Source organism: Danio rerio, chromosome 25, assembly GCF_052040795.2.
Source record: "Danio rerio strain M-AB ecotype USA chromosome 25, GRCz13ab, whole genome shotgun sequence".
NCBI lineage: Eukaryota > Metazoa > Chordata > Actinopteri > Cypriniformes > Danionidae > Danio > Danio rerio.
The window spans coordinates 22,407,178-22,425,227 of record NC_141045.1 but is presented as its reverse complement, the minus strand read 5'-3'; the positions used below and the strand labels follow the sequence as shown (position 1 = coordinate 22,425,227).

General features: G+C 35.7%; 1 protein-coding gene across 4 annotated transcripts in view; it reads left to right on the top strand.

Annotated features, from left to right (window-relative positions):
• The first annotated feature begins 39 nt into the window (after nucleotides 1-39).
• The window catches only part of prr5a (proline rich 5a (renal)), a 30,401-nt gene continuing 12,390 nt past the window's right edge, over nucleotides 40-18,050 (top strand). The window contains exons 1-6 of one of the 4 annotated variants that reach the window (XM_087310814.1): nucleotides 40-152; nucleotides 1,183-1,210; nucleotides 3,295-3,367; nucleotides 13,029-13,212; nucleotides 15,467-15,577; nucleotides 16,599-16,679. In XM_087310814.1, the coding sequence (XP_087166940.1) occupies nucleotides 13,049-13,212; nucleotides 15,467-15,577; nucleotides 16,599-16,679 (356 nt within the window). In that variant the 5' untranslated portion in view covers nucleotides 40-152; nucleotides 1,183-1,210; nucleotides 3,295-3,367; nucleotides 13,029-13,048. 4 annotated transcript variants of the gene reach the window in all.

Here is an 18,050-nt window from a genome sequence, read left to right as displayed (position 1 = left end):
TCTTTTTGCGTAAAACGTCATAGAAACAGGGAGCACGTCAGGGCGTGTACGATAGTCGCGTTTAAATCAGGTTACAGTCCAACGCAGGGGTGCTCAAAACTTTTTCCTATGAAGGGTCAAAACCAAATGTCATTGAGAGCCGTGTGCCGAAGGTAAATATACCAAATTATATTACATTAAAGTTGCCAACGTGTAATTTCTAGATTTATTTCATAATATTTCAAAATAAACAGAAACAATCACTTTGAATTGTATTAACTAATGCAGTATAACTTTTAAAATGATAACTTATTGCAATAAAAGCATAATTGCATTTATTACACAGTGTAGTTCAATGCTGAATGAATCTTGCTTTGACTTGATTTGCTAACCAAAGTCTCTGCATTGTCGGATGACAGTATCCATTTGTTAGAAATGATAGATTAGTGTTTCACTGCATTCGCAAAATCAGAATTAAAGTAAATATATTCTTACATTTTTTTAAATATATTTGAAGGATATTTGAAGTCCAGTTTAATAATTACTGCCTAAATTGTCGTCAGTATAGCATAACATTGAATAAATGCATGTCATAGTTCTTATTGAAAACAATTCATCTGTGCACTTAAAAAAAAAAATTGTGATTCATGTTTTTATTTTGTCCTGTTTATTTATGCTTTTGAATTCGATTACGGGACCTTGATTTTTCTTCTGACAACCTTTATCCTTGAAAAGTTAAAAAAAGTGTCTTTTATTAATATCTTAGTTTAAAGTGATGCATTGTCAGGGTTGGTGTTGTATATTACGATACAAACACCTAGCAATAATCTGCTTCACATTTTCTGTTATATTACAGACTTGTTTCTCTATATGTTAGTTCTTATAGGTTATATATTTTCAAACTACTAAAATGTCAATAAAAGTCACCGTCAAACTTTAGGGTTAAATTTTCTACATCAAAAATCAACAAAACAGAGATCAATGATACAATTCACAAGCCTAAATAAATAAAAAACACTTGTGAATCACAAAATACAGAAACTGGTATTTAAGAAATGTTTTACAGTGTGCATGTTTATTTATTTTTAATTCATTGAGAAATATTAAAGAATTTTACACCACAAAAGTTACTAAAATTTGAAAATGTTCCTATATTTTAAAAAGTTTTGCATACAAATGACAATCAATTTGTGTTAATTGTAGAAGCTGGCTCCCTGGCATGACGCAGCAGGTAATACAAGCAGCAATTTTGCATTGCACAACTTAAAAAAAGGTATATTTGTTCATCAAAATATTCTGAAACCACAGTTTCTCTGTCACAGACTATCACCTGTCTTGATTGTCTGCACTTGCTCTGTATTAAAATATACAGTGCATTCGGAAGTATTCATTGAGCTTCACTTTTTCCACATTTTCTTTTTACAGCCTTATTACAAATTGGATTAAACTCATTTATTTCCTTAAAATTCTACACACAATACCCCATAATGACAATGTGACAAAAGATTTGTTGAAAATGCTGCAAATTTATTAAAAATAAAAAACCCTGAAAAAAAATCACATGTACAGAAGTATTCACAGCTTTTGCCATGAAGCTCTAAATTGAACTCAGGTAACTTCTGTTTCCACTGATCATTCTTGCGATGTGTCAGCAGCTTAATTGGAGTTCACCTGTGGTAAATTCAGTTGATTAGACATGATTTGAAAAGGCATACACCTGTCTACATAAGGTCCCAAGGTTGACAGTGCATGTCAAAGCACAAACCAAGGATGAAGACAAAGGAATTGTCTGTAGATCTCAGAGACAGGATTGTCTCAGGCACAAGGCTGGGGAAGGTTACAGAAAGATTTCTGCTGCTCTGAAAGTTCCAATGAGCACAGTGGCCTCCATCATCCGTAAGTGGAAGATGTTTGGAACCACCAGGACTCTTTCTAGAGCTGGCCGGCCATCTAAGCTGAGTGATCGGGGAGAAGGGCCTTAGTCTGTGAAGTGATCAATAACCCAATGGTCACTCACACACAGACGAGAACCTTATAGGACAACTATATTAGTAGCAATCCAGCAATTAGGCCAGATTGGAGTGAATGTCAGGCGTTACCTATGGTGAAAACCAGGCACCGTTCATCAACCAGGCAAATACCATCCCTACAGTGAAGCATGGTGGTGGCAGCATCATGCTATGGGGATGTTTTTTAGCAGCAGAAACTGGAAAACTAGGCAGGATAGAGGGGAAGATGAATGCAGCAATGTACAGAGACATCCTGAATGAAAACCTGCTTCAGAGTGCTCTTGACCTCAAACTGGGGTGACGGTTTATCTTCCAGCAAGACAGTGACACAAAGCACACCGCCAAAATATCAATGGAGTGGCTTCACAACATCTCGGCGAATGTCCTTGAGTGGCCCAGGCAGAGCCCAGAACTAAATCCTATTGAACATCTCTGAAGAGATCTGAAAATGGCTGTACACTGTCGCTTCCCATCCAACCTGATAGAGCTTGAGAGGTACTGCAAAGAGAGAAAAAAATTCCCAAAGACAGGTGTGCCAAGCTTGTAGCATCATATTCAAAAGGACTTGAGGCTGTAATTGTTGCCACAGCAAAGGCTGTGAGTAATTATGTACATGTGATTTTTCAGTTTTTTTTTTTTTGTTTTTTTTTTGAGGAAATAAATTAATTTAATTCAATTTGGAATAAGGCTGTAACATAAAAGAATGTAGAAAAAGTGAAGCGCTATGAATACTTTTCAGATGCACTGTGCATGTGTGCAGGCACATAGTGTTCCTTTATCTTTGTACTGGCATGCATAAAACAACAATTAGTCACTTACACAGAATCCTTTGAACATTTTGTTTTTTGAGTGTCATGATGCGAAAACCACAAACTGTTTCTGTTTGTTGCTTAAAATGTACCTTTAGTCAACTTCAAAAATCCCACATTCATCTGCCTCCATTTTGGAGAGCAACTTTAACATGCAGTCATCAACTCTTTCATAGAACTAATGCATTCTACTTTTTTGCGCTAGTCTATGATGGGAATGTTTGAAATTAGATTGCCACAAATAACAAAGCAAACTTTTGTGAAAATGAACTAAAAATGACATTGATAAACTAGAAAAACACTCTGAAACAAAAAACAACTAATTAGGAAAAAAGTGTTCATATAAGCTGCATTCTCAGTTCAGTTTTGAACACGCTGCCAAAGTTTTTGTTTTTCAAGATTTCGTTTGCACTTTGCAAATTTATGTTTACCATTCTAGTACAGAACTCTACTCTGAAGCAGATTTTTTTATTATGTGCGACACTCTCTACATCCAGGACCGAGAGCTGACAATCAAAATCTCAGTCGGTGTAGATTACCTCAGGAGAGATCCGTGCCACAATGGCAAAGGTAATTTGTGAAGAATTTTTTTTTTTTTTTTTTGGTGAAACTTTCAACAACAACACAATAAAAATTGCTCTTAGCAAAACTGAAGTCGACAAAGAACATGAATAACTGATAATAGTATAGTGAGTAGTGTATGTGTGTGAATGCAAGAGTGTATGGATGTTTCCCAGTGTTGGGATGCAGCTGGAAGGGCATCCGCTGCGTAAAACATATGCTGGATAAGATGGCAGTCCATTCCACTGTGGCAACCCCGATTAATAAAGCGACTAAGCTGAAAATAAAATGAATTAACTAGTATTATTACGCCAATGTTAAACGGTGACACTTTTAGCCTTCTAGTTGGAAGACAAATTGTTTTCAGATCTACACATATCTGCAGAGCTCAATAGCCTTGTTCTGGATGATAAAACTCCACTATAGTTTTAAAATTAATAATTATTTTTGAGCTCAGATATATTTGCTTTTGTTGAAGCCATGTTTGCATGTAGGCAACTTATTTTTTCATTCATTCATTATTTTTCCAGCTCAGTGGAATGAACCGCCAACTTATCCAGCATATGTTTTACGTGGCGGATGCATTTCTATATAGAGTTTGCATGTTCTCACTGTGATCATGTGGGTTTCCTCCGGGTGCTCCGGTTTCCCCCACAGACCAAAGACATGCGCTATTGGTAAATAGGATGAATTAAATTGTAGGCAGTAGTATATGAGTGTGTGTATCTGAATGTGAGAGTGTATTTCGTGAGTAGTGTGTTTCCCAGTACTGGGTTGCGGCTGGAAGGGCATCTGCTGCGTAAAACATGGTGGTTAATTCCACTGTGGTGACCCCTGATTAATAAAGGGAATTTATGTGTATCCTACTCATTTTAATTATATTGTTTTATTTATAAGGTTGGTTTTATTTTTGCCTTATACCTGGTTCCCAGTACATTTAATGTTGGTTTCTAAGACAGAACGGCACATTTTCCTTTAGGTTCTTTTTAAAGTTTTTACAACAACAAAAAATTATTACTTCCTCCAACATTCTGAAATGTTAGAATACAACTAAACACACACACACACACACACACACACACACACACACACACACACACACACACACAACAAATAATGTTATAGTTTGCTTACCATAAAACAAAATAACCAAATAAAACCAAACAGGAACCATTAGTTCACCATTACAATTTAAAGGACACCCATTTTACCCTTTTTTAAGATTTAAGATGAGTCTTTTGTTTCTTCAGAAATTTTCAGTAAACTTTTAGCTCAAAACACCCTTCAGCGTAATTATTATAGCTTTCAGAATATTGGATTTTTTTGCTCAGAACACAGTGTAGCTGTTTTTGTTGCCTGTGCCTTTAATGCTAGTTCTCCCCGCCCACGTTCCCATGTGCCTGTCAGAGTGTGCCTCAATCTCCACCTCGGCTGCATCAGATAAACAGCACAGTGGCAGACATGAAGGAAGCAGATCTGTTGTAACGCTTGAGAGAAATGCTACAGTAAGAACTTTCCCAATGATTATTTGATGTATTTGTTGTGGAGTTGCAACGATGAGTCACACACAATGTCGTTACAAAGTTCATGCACGCACACACAGACACACGCACAGCACGTTTGTTTAACTTAGCACTGTTTTTGCAGAGCAAATGTGACAGGATACACGTTAATATACACTGCTGTATGGATATTCATTATGTTAATGCACAAAATAAACTCGATTCAGTGTCTACAAGCCGGCATTGAAGCATCTTCTTTTATAATTGTACTGACATGTGGCTTCGATGATAAAATCGCTGTAATTAATTACAAACATGCACTATTTTAGGAATGTTTTAAGCTTGTAAAACTTATTCTTGATTACATTTGATGATGATTGATGATCACAGTGAGCTAAACGGATCTATTAATCACAGTTGCTTTGCGCACGTCCTGTCTTGTGGATATGATTATATGTGTCACTACAGAGACATATTAATAAGGGGCTGTCAATCAATTTGGTGGGTGGGGAAAACCGCACTCTACGTCACGTTGTGGTGGGCTTCTAGGCCCCATTTACACTGTTAGGTCTTGATGCCTAATTCCGATTTGTTGCCTATGTCAGATTTTTTTTGTCTGTCCGTTTTCTTGTTGTTTTAATTGTGACCCATATCCAATTCATGTGTTTACACTTGCCATAGAATTTACGATGTCCTGCATGCATAAACGCGGGTTCTAGCATCTGTGCCACACTAGCCACGATGGAAGAAATGTTCTTGTTTTTAGCTCTGCGAAAAATACGAAGTGCAATATAAGTAGTGAATGGTTAGGCCAGATTTACCCATGCAGTTTATATAATGGTATGGCCCTAATGTGTGTATGTAGTGGAAGATGTAGCCTTTGCCTGTGTGCGCACTGGTGTTGGAGGGAATAAAGTTGTTATATGTGTAGCCCGCAGTGCGTGTATTAATAGCGACAAAAAGCTAAAGTTACAACACGAAGTTCGCCCAACTTTAAAATGATTTTGAGGCGGAGGAGGTGGGAAAGGGCCATCATCGCAGCTTGCGCTTATGGTTTATTTGCTGGACGATGTCCTCCACTCCACCATTCAGAGGAGAGAGAGTTCCCAGGTCTGGTGGGAGAAAATTGTGGTGACTGACCACTTTCCTCCTCCATGTTTCCTCTGCGGTTGTTGTTTACCGCGTCGGCATCTCCACACACACTCTTCCTTCTACGTCATTAAGCCACAGAGAAGCACCACATTTTCGCAAGTTTAATGATGTACAAAACGGAAGGCCTCAATAAATCCAATCTGCCTGTTTACATGACAGTCGCATTGTCACATATCCGATTTATATTTGATTTATTTCCACATATGAAGGAGGCCTGAAACCGATCTCTGAATATCCGAATGCATGCGTTTTTTTCATGTTTACACGGTCATAGAACAGATGCGATCTGTGTCACATATAAGCCAAAAATCGGAATTGGGTCACATTTAAATGGCAGTGTAAACAGGGCCTAAATGCGAGGGATTTGGATTCTATTTTAACGTCAGGAAAACTATCTTGTTGTCTTTTTATCACCCCAATATGACTGTGGACACACTATACCTACTCACAGTTCTGTCCGAACATCTTACAAAAGATGATTTTCATCATAGGTGCCCTTTAAATTCCTTTGGGGGAAAAAGAATTGAGAAATAAGTTGAGAAGAAGAAAAAATAAGTTGAGAAGAAGCACTGCTGAAATAATGTAAAATTGTATTTAAAACATTTGAGTTCTCTACTCCACCTCTTCAAGATTATTTATTGGTTTGCAAAAGAACATCCCCGTCACTGTCAACTCAGCAGGGATTATCTCAATATAAATACGGGATCCGAATAAAGATTGAGGTCTGCTTGCAGCCTGCAGTCACTGTATGGATTGAATATGGATTGAGCATTAACCATTGAGCTCATAAATTATTTCCTGCGTTTGCTTTTATTAAAAATTTCGAGACCCTAGTTTAAATGAGCATTTTCCAGTTTCATTTAAAGCACATTTTGACCCTTCGCACAATGGCGCGCGCGCACGTGTTCGGGCGTGAACGCGCCCACAGTCTGGACTGGCGTCTGGTCAGACAGTCTGCAACTCGGGAAGAAGCGAATAGGAGGGGCGAGAATTGGGAATGCCACAGGAATGATCCATTAACCCCGCACAGCCCAACATCCGCATGTATGGATTAGTTACTCCCGAAGTGTAATCCATCATCTCTATTGTATCCGCGCGCATTGAACTTCCTTCAGTATCTCCGACTGCTCACATTCACTTTGCACGCGGAGCACATGACGGTGAGTTCAAAGATTGTTACCGTTTGCGTGGAGTCTGAAAATAAATCGGGGTTTAATGTAATGTTTCGTTTTCCCTCGGATGAATGGTGCATTGTTGCGTTGTTTATGAATAACAAACGTGCCATGTTCACCACAAGGTACATTGAGTACCCAGTGCGTCAATCCCGCCATGAATAACTTACAGCTATACTGATGGAATATGTGAGCAACTGAAAATGATGCGGATTGTTTGATTCCTGACTACGTTTAACTGTGCATTCAAGCGATATCTGTCCGTCCAGCGTGGAAAAAGATGCCCTCTCCTCTCAGATATCCTTCTCGGGTGTTACCCAGACGTTGTCGTTTTACCTGTCTGCACTTTAAAAAGGGAAATGGACTCCTCCTGCTCCGGTAAAACACCGTGGCGCGTGTCCTGGCACGTTCACTGAACAAAGGGAAACTGACGCGATGCTTCAGGGAAAGTGGAACATAAAGCAAAGTCACGTATTTAGGTCGAGGCTGTTGGGATGCGTTTGTGTGTTTTTAAGAGCCTAGAAAAAGCTCTTACGGCCGCGTGAGCAAATGATGACAGCCTGATGCAAGACAAGTCTTTTGTTGTAGTAGCCTATTTCTTTTGCGATGCTCTTTTCTAGATGCTCCGGCAGGGGGCGCGAGCTGTGTTGTGTTGCTGAGGAACACATGGAGAATGAATAACGTAAACAAGCACATCGATCCGTTATTTAACGGCAACCGAGATGAATAAGACGTGCGCAATTATCGGGGAAAAAGAGTTTACATTTGTAATAAATGGTTGTAATACGATCTTATTTTCTAAAGTTTTTTGCTAAACGCTTGCATCAGGGAGTTAGTAAAATTTAAAGGGAGAGTTCTACTATATATATTTGCACTTGCACCTCATTTCGTTCAAAACGAAATGTTTTAAAGACTGTGTTGGTCACCATTATCTTAAAAAACATTGAATGGAAACTGGTGCTGTAAAGTGCATGACCACATTCGGACAGATTCGTAAACAAATGGATAAACTGACGTTATTTAAACTGTGTTTTGTTAATACATGAAGTAACATCGCAGTGTTTATTATAAAGGATTATGGATGAATGTTCATGTGCCCCTCATAATGTTTCATCCAAATAATTTAGCGCTCTCGGATACAAAAAGAAAATCCTTTCTTTATGACGAGTACACTAGCGTGAGGGTGGAGCAACCTGTCACTCACATCCGAGATATTACAATATGAAACTAGACAGTAAAGTTCGTCGAGACAAACTTTGAGGCTGGCTTGACAAAGCCTGTTGGTAATAGTTTATTTAGATAAAAACAGTTTGAAAAAGTATAAATAACATATTAGCATGATTCTAGCATGGATTAGCATGAATTAGCATGTTATTAGCATGATTCCAGTACAAATTAGCATGTTACTAGCATGATTCTAGTATGAATTAGCGTGTTATTAGCATGATTCTAGCATGAATTAGCATGTTATTAGCCTGATTCTACCATAAATTAGCATGTTATTAGCATGAATCTAGTACAAATTAGCATGTTATTAGCATGATTCTAGCATGAATTAGCATGTTATTAGCATGATTCTAGCATGTTACTAGCATGAATTAGCATGTTACTAGCATGATTCTAGATTTATATTTTATAACATACAACAGTCCCGACTCCTCCTAAATAATTCAACATAGTGGTTAAAGCAATATCACCCGGTTTAGTTAACTCAAGGCAGGGCAGGGCAAGTCTATTTATATAGCACATTTTATACACAGCGGCAATTCAAAGTGCTTTACATAAACATGAATAAAAGAGACAAGTATAAGAAAATAAAAACAAATAATAATGATTAAAACTGATTAAAATGTGTTAAAACAGGTTATAAAATAATGAAGAAAAGTAAAACATAATAGTGCGATCTGTCGGACGCAGCACAGTGCTCATTTAGTAAAGGCACAGCTAAACAGATGTGTTTTCAGTCTTGATGTGAATGTGCCTAATGTTTGAGCACATCTGATCATTTCTGGAAGCTGGTTCCAGTAGAGAGGGGCGTAGTAGCTGAAAGCTGATTCACCCTGCTTTTACTGAATTATTGGAATTTCTAGTTTATATGATACTAAAGATCGGAGTGATCTGTTGGGTTTGTATTCAGTGAGCATATCTGTAATGTATTGAGGTCCTAGGCTATTTAGTGATTTATAGGCAAGTAATAATACTTTAAACTCTTTTCTGAATGTAACTGGGCGCTAGTGTAATGACCTGAGGACAGGTGTGATGTGCTCTGATTTTCTGGTTCTGGTCAGAATCCTTTTGACCAGGATCCTTTCTTCTGGTTCTGGTCAGAAAGAAGCATTCTGGATGAGCTGCAACTGTCTGACTGACTTTTTGGGAAGGCTCGTGAGAAGTACAGTAATCCACTCTGCTGCTGATAAAAGCATAGACAAGTTTCTCTAAGTCTTCACTAGAAACCAAGCATCCAATTCTTGCAATGTTTTGAGACGATAGTATGCTGATTTACTGACTGCTTTGACATGACTAGTGAAACTCATATCTGACTCCAGAACTACACCAAGATTCTTGACCTTATTTTTTGTTGTTTGACCCTTAGAACCAAGTTAAAACCTAGTTAAAAGTCACTCTAGATTTAATCCAAGGAGCTCAGTGGATATTTATCCTCCTTTGCTATTAGAAGGTAATGTAACAATGGGTTTCTGCGTTAAACTTTTCAATTTAAAAAGAAAATTTCTTCTAGAAGAAAGTTTTACTGGAGGTCCTTGGTTAAGGGTATAAACTGGCTTTTACCAGGGAAATATTGCATTTTCCAACAAGGCAAAAGAAATTTGACGTAAAATTTGTCTGTTAAAATTCTAGTATTTCTACATTTTTGGACATCGACAGCTCCTGTTCTTCCTGCAAACATGCAGAGATTAAATTAGTACATATACATGCCAAATTTTTTGATCACATTCAGAAATTCGCAAATAATTACCCATTCTTTCCTTCTCAGTTAGAAAAAAATTAAACTCCCTCCTAAAATCACTTAATCTTATTAGGAATAAAAACCTAAGATTCCTGATATATTATACAGATGTTTTTAAAGAAGATCCTTGATTTTAGTTGATTTCCCAATGGTTATTTGTTTAAGTGTCATTTTAATTTCATTTCTTTGTCTAATTTTGTTTGTTTAATTGTGTAATTTTATTATTATTATCAATACTATAAAATTAGTATTTTTATTATTTTTATTTATTTATTAGTCATTTTTTTCCCTTTCTCTCTATTGATATGTTATTTGTATGCATATGTGATTATTGTTTTTCTTATGACCATGTATATTATTGACCTCCTAAAGACCTATCTGTGATCCCCTGGACTTTCTGAGGTTCTTATCAATTCAAGCTATAAAAAATAACAATAACAAAAACAAAAAGCCTGTCACTTGCATGAGTTCAGTCAAATGCGAACCACACCAAATCCTGTCCTTCTAGATGGACAAATCAAGTCTTTTTTTATTCAAGAATCATTTTGGAGATATAAATAGATATTACAGTTTCTGTTTTATGCCCACTTTGGTGGGTGGAAGGTCACCTTTTTCATTAGTTTGCTTGTTATTACCCATTCATGCTTTAGTTAAATTACATTTTTCTTATTGATTTTTGTGGATTAATTGATTGCAGTTTGATAAATAATAAGCTGATTCGGATCTACAGTAATCTTTAATTGGTAATCTTTAATCAACATTTCAACAGACATGTGATTGAAAATGCTTAATTTTTAAGATACAAATGTGTATTTCACATAAAAATAAAATAAAAAACATTAGAACATTGTGATATATTTTGCTGACCTAATTACTTACATTATCCCAAATATTTCAAAGAATGTTCACTCCAGAGAAATAAACAATTTTAACTAGTAACACGGACTGTGTCCTGTGTCATCATTCTAATGAGGTCATACATGCTCGAATTTTGGTTTAGTTTTATAGAAAACAGGAAAACACCAAAGATGCTTTAATATGTTGTGAGTTTTATTAGACGGCACAGAACAGCATTATAACAGAACCATAAACTGTATTTAGCATGATAAAATAGCTTTGTAATGTAATGAAGATCACAACTCCCGTGATTCCACACTCAGTCACGACATCATCAAAATACGCCTTTATTTGTCAATAGACACTGTCTAGCTGCCAAAATTACAAACTGTATCTCTAACTTCCATGCATAACCATAGGTTTCTTTTAAAATACACACATACTTAGTGATGTGTGATCTAATTTGACTTTATTTGTCATGAAAAGTGTCTTTTGAACACTTATGCTTGATTCACACCAAAAACAGAATTAAGTATTTGCACAAGTAAATAACTTAAAGTCTATGCAAATGCAAGAAGAGAGGTGAATTACCCAGCATGAAAGACATGAAATAGATGACTCGTTTCTCAAGCAAAAATATTATGTGAGGGGAAAAACATCCTATGTGTAAACTAAAGCAAGTGACGTGGTGTCTGTGTTTGGTGTAAACTAGGCCTGGGCGATTAATCGAAAGATAATCCAAATCAACATTTAGAACCTATAATTAGTCAAAATTTTCCACGTCAGTTTTTGCTATTTCTTTCCCTCTTGTGTGTGGAGTCTCACGGCCCCATTCTGTTAAGGCTGATTTATACTTATTATATTATAATTTATACTTATATTGTCACTCGCACCCTTATAAAAAAAACCTTAGCTACACATCACAACTATTAGAACTACACGTTACTATCACAAAACCTGTCACTATATGTAACTTGTAAATAAAATAATCTTTCATTAATCGCAATTAAGTAAAAATGTTCAATTAATCAAATCACCCAGCCCAAGTGTAAACTTAGGATTACATTGTCTATTAGTATGCTTAAGGGGGTCGCACACTGGATGCACTACTCGGCACCACACACATAGCGCCATGCATTTTAGAATTGTAAACAGATTTCTATCAGGGTACGCTCACCAATGCCGCAAGTCGAGAGCCACAGAGCGCCATCGAAATAGCTTCATATTAAATAACATTCAAATACGTGCGCTTGTTGTGCTATACTTCCAACTGTCATGTGTGCGGCATGTCGTGGCACTGAGTGGCAAATCCACTGTGCGACACCCTTTAGGCCCTGTCCACACAAACAGGACTTTTCAAAATCACAGTTTTTTTTCTATGCATTTTGGCCATTTGTCTACACCAGGGGTGTCCACACTCGGTCCTGGAGGGCCCCGCAAAGTCTAGTTCCAACCCCAATCAGACACACCTGGGCTAGCTAATCAAGCTCCAAAGCTGCGGTCACACTGGGCTTTTCCTCCCATAGACTTCCATTCATACGCACGCGAATGCGTCAGACCAGAAACGCAGGGTCATGCGTTAAGTTTCGCAGGTTGCTGCGGTGCAAAGTTTAAGCTTGGTGAACTCTGACCTGCGAAATCGCATCACTTGACTGCGTGAGACCAATCGAGGATCAAAACATGATCTCTCTGGACAGAAATTTAAACCACGAAGCTATCGCTAGCTTTTTTAAATGTCTAATTATCTTGTTTAATCCCGCCCCTTTCGCAGCGCAGCACGACAGAATTTTGCATTATCAAACGCCAGTGAGACCGCTGCTTTACTAAGCTTTCTAGAAACATCTTTGCAGGTGTGTTGAGGCAAGTTCAGGTCAGTGCAGATAATATTATATTTCCTACATATAAATTATGCACATTATTTTGACGCTCTTCTAATAATTTAGCAGGTCAAGCCCCCTGGAAATCAGTTCAGTGGGTCTGACAGTTACACTTCTGCTTCAACACACTGCTCATTATTTCTCCTGCTTTATTTTTGTCATCAGAAGCACCAGAGATGTTCTGAATGAAAAGAGGATCTGGCAACCTTTGGATAACAATGCTGGAGAACTTGAGTGGAGGCCACAGCGATCGACCCTCCTCTAGATCCTCCTCCACTTTCAGCTTCTCCAGCCTGTTCGCTCTGCCGCACCACCTTCACATGGATGGAAGCAGTCATCCATTCAGGAGGTACAGCAGATGTTGCGAGTGGAGCCATCACACATTCACATCCGCCTATACATACTCACATCCTGTTATTTGTTTGTGATGTCCTGTGGTTTCCTTTGTTAACCTCTATGCTAAATAAGCCACATTCAAAAATATACCAGTGTGACCAACTGCTGAGGAGACCCTGTTTGTGTTTGTGATGAGAAAAATGACTCACTTCCCAGAACCAGAATGAGTTAGTTAAAATGAATGTCAGATCAATGAGTGTTGACAGGAGCAGGGGGAAATGGATCAAATTTTTCCAGGCTAAAATCAATAGAGAACTGTCAGCGCCATACATGACACATGCTATGAAAGCTAATAGATTTATTGATTTTTTTTATATAAGAGTATGCAAACAAAATAATGTTATTATTTATTATTAGCTTATTGTTGCATTATTATTGTGAATAAATTTTATATTTGTTGGGCAAAGATTAATCGCATCCAAAATATAAAGGTTAGTTTTTACAGAATATTTGGTGTGAACTGTGTATAATTATTATCTCTATATATATATACTTTTTTGTTTATTCTATGATTAAATATTGCAATATGTACATAATTTCACTACAAGACTTGAATAACTATTTGGAAATATTTTATAATTTTAGATTGATTGGGATTCTGTAGGGGAGTACATCTGGTTAAAATATATGAAAATAATCTACAAGCGTAAATGCATGCAATAAAGAGAAAGATACTAATTAAATAAACAGCGTTTTATTGTTTTTCGATGAGTTGAACTGTATTCAGGTGTACAGTAAATAAATAATCAAAGATAAAATGATCCTGCACATATTTTTGTTTTATAAATAATTAATTCGTTATTAATTTGTCAAAGTTACAAACGGTACAATTTCTTAGGTCTGAACGCTTTTAAAACCCTCACAATCACAGGCTTCAAGCACACTAACGAAATTATAAATTATAATCCAGACTCAACATGGCTGATGCGATATATTGTGTATTATATATGTGTGTGTGTGTGTGTGTGTGTGTGTGTGTGTGTGTGTGTGTGTGTGTGTGTGTGTGTGTGTGTGTGTGTGTGTGTGTGTGTGTGTATATACACATATATATATATACAGTTGAAGTCAGAATTATTAGCCCCTCTTTGAATTTATTTTTCTTTTTTAAATATTTCCCAAATGATTTTTAACAGAGCAAAGAAATTTTCACAGTATGTCTGATAATATTTTTTTCTTCTAGAGTATTCTTATTTGTTTTATTTTGGCTAGAATAAAAAGAGCTTTTAATTTTTTTATTAAACATTTTAGGGGCAATATTATTAGCCCCTTTAAGCAATTTGTTTCTCGATAGTCTACCGAACAAACTATCGTTATACAATAACTTGGCAAATTACCCTAACCTGCCTAGTTAACCTAATTAACCTAGTTAAGCCTTTAAATGTCACTTTAAGCTGTATAGAAGTGTCTTGAAAAATATTTAGTGAAATATTATGTACTGTCATCATGGCAAAGATAAAATAAATCAGTTATTAAAACTATTATGTTTAGAAATATGTTGGGGAAAAAATCTTCTCTCCGTTAACAAATTGGGGAGGACACAGGGGCCAATAATTCATGGCGGCTAATAATTCTAACTTTACCTGTGTGTGTATGTATACATATATGTGTGTGTATCTGTGTGTTTGTTTGTAGTTCTATTATATTTTATATAATTAATTCAATATTTAGTTTAATCTAAATAATTATACACAAAAATGTTTTACTAAATGAATACTAATTATACTATTTTATTTAAATATTACATAAATAATTTGTAATGTTTTATTTTATATAAATTTTATATACATATATATATATATATAATTATATATATATATATGCAAAGTTTCAGAGTGCAGCCAACAATAATACAAAGCTCCTGATTTTGATTTTCAGCAGCTCACACTGAACAGGAGCCGCCGCCTGTCACTCCCTTGCACTGGGAGTGAGAAAGAAAAGGGAGTTTTTGTGTTGCATAACCATTAAACAAGATCAATGTATCCTTGTGTGTTTGTGTGCGTGTTTGTATGTGTTTTACAGAGAGAGAGTGAGTGAGGAAAGGATGGAAATGTAATGTCAGGAGGAAGGAAATTGGTTGCTCAACAATAAAACTGTAGTTTCCTCCATCTGCATCTGTCAAGCTCCTCCTCTTCTCTCACTTGTTGTTGTTGTTGCCGCTCTAGACTAACTGTACTGTACGTGTGTTTATTGCTCTCTTTCACCATGAGGACTCTGTACCGGCTGAAGTTGGTCAGTTCTCCAAATCTGAGTCAGCTGGGCAAAAGTGAGAAGGCTTCACTGGAGGAGAGAGGATCAGGTCCAAACGCCACATGGAACAGGTTAGCGGGTGTTTAATAGGCAGCTCATTTCTTAACTGAGATGCATGTTTATGTCACTAAACTGGGCTGTTTTTCACATCCAAAACAGTACTATAGAGGAGTATATTTTAATTCATAATTAATAGGTACGTTTTATTAGATTTTTTTTTTTTTTTTTTTTTTTACAAAATAGTTTTTTTTCTCGTCTTTCAATTTTTGTTTCTCCCCTCAATGTACAACAATCTTGTGTTTTATTGTTGTATACTTATACTAAATATGATATTGTTTTATTAATATGTTTTCATTGCATGCCATTTTATAGAAAAAATAAAAGTATATATATAACTGTTGTATATAAAGCATAAAATAAAATAATACGTTTTTTTACTCACTAAAATTAATTTTAAAACGAATAAAAAATATAATTATGGATAAGTTTTAATTTTACAATTAATAATAATATATTTTAAAATAATAATATTTTATTAATTACAAATTGACTGTTGTACTGTTATATTGACTGTTATAGTGGATTTTTTTGTTTATTTGTCTTTACATTGTTTTATTATTTTAATTATTTAATCAAGTCTTTTATTGGTCTCATTATTGGTTGTTCGCTTATTGGTCTTAATTAATTATTGGTCTCACTTTGCTCCAATTCAAGAGCAAGGTTAGAGGTTTTTTTTTTTTGCCCGACTCTCCTGATGTATCTTACTTCCGTTTTTTAAATGCTACCTCCTGTGACCTGTCTTTCCCTGAAAATTGTAATGTTTGTGTACGGTCAGGGGGGTTCAGTTTTACTATACAAAAGTGTATGTGACAAATAAAGGCCTGGTTTGATTTGATATTTTGCTCTTTTTTTTACTGTAATGCATCTGTGTTGTTTTACTTTTGTTTGTTTGGCATCCTTATTACTTTTCGTATTTAATTAAAATCCATCTGTTTGGAAAAAGTGATCTTATAAAAAATGCCACACGGAACAGGCTTATACATATGTTTTATCTGCATATCATAATCATCTGTGTCTGTCATTTTATTGCAGCATTCACAACGCAGTTATTGCTGTTTTTCAAAAGAAAGGACTGGCAGACAATGAACTCTATACACTCAACGAAGGCGTGAGGTGAGAAAAAAACAAGATACTGAGCTAATGTTTATTTTCATAAAAACAGATAATGGGTTTTGTGAATAATTAATTTGTAGCATAATAAAGCTGTCTATGTGCAGCCGTGTCTAAAATGAAAAATGTCTGAGGATCACATTATCAGCACTGAACAGTTGTCAGAGGACGCATGGTTTCAGTTTGCTGTTACGTAACTATTAAAGTTGTGAAGCAATAACAACCCAAAAAGATGAAAAACACACTGTATTTCACCCCAAAATGTAAGGAGCTATGGTTGATATGTTTATCCTAATTAAGTACGTTTTCCACTCATTATCATTACGGCAATGTGTTTTCACTTTCCATTTTACTTCCTAATGTTAGAAACCTTATTTTAAATATGTAATTCTTATGTTTATGCCAGAATTGTATATATTTTTATAAGGATATATTACCAATAATTTATATATATTAACAATAATACAGATATATTACAGATATAAACATTCATAGCACAACCTTGAAGTACAAGTGTGTGTGTGTGTGTGTGTGTGTGTGTGTGCGCGCGTGTGTGCGTGTGTGTGTGTGTGTGTGTGTGTGTGTGTGTGTGTGTGTGTGTGTGTGTGTGTATGTGTGTGTGTGTGTGTATACATACACACACACACATGCTGTATATGCATATTAATAAAAGCGATGTGTTTGCTACTTTTGTATTTTTGTCATATTAGTTCAGTAAAATCGCTGTCCATTGAGACTAAAATCCCCTTTTCTTCCATGTTCAAAATAACACTTCCATCACAGAAATGTGAGGCTCTGCCATCTTGGTTCTGTCTGTTCCTCTGGAGAGCTCATTCTCTCATTAAGTGTAATTCAGCATGATTACACTAATTGTAATTCTGTAAATTAGTTTTTTAAAGCGAATCAATCTAAAAAGTAACCATTTCAACATTTTTAAAAAGTAGCTTAAATATTATCACTTAACTTTTTAAGTAATGTGTTATTTTACTCATGGCATTACTTGCGTTAAATGTAATGTTAACCCAACACTGTATGTATGTATGTATGTATGTATGTATGTATGTGTGTATTTGAATAAAAGTTAAGAAAAAGCATAGAAAAAGGTACAATTTTGGGAAAAAAATTCTAAACATGTACTATGATTGAAACCTTTAGATTTGGTAAGATTATATTTAGCAAGGATGCATGACACTGATGAAAAATTACAAAAGATTTTTATACTATTTCAAGATATATTTCAACTAAATATTGTTTCTTTCATCTTTTAACTGTAATTAATGGGAAACCCTGTAAAGCACTGAAATAGAAAAATATCTTGTAATCATTTATTGCAATACATTACACAGCAGTACTGCCTTTACCATTGAGAACTAC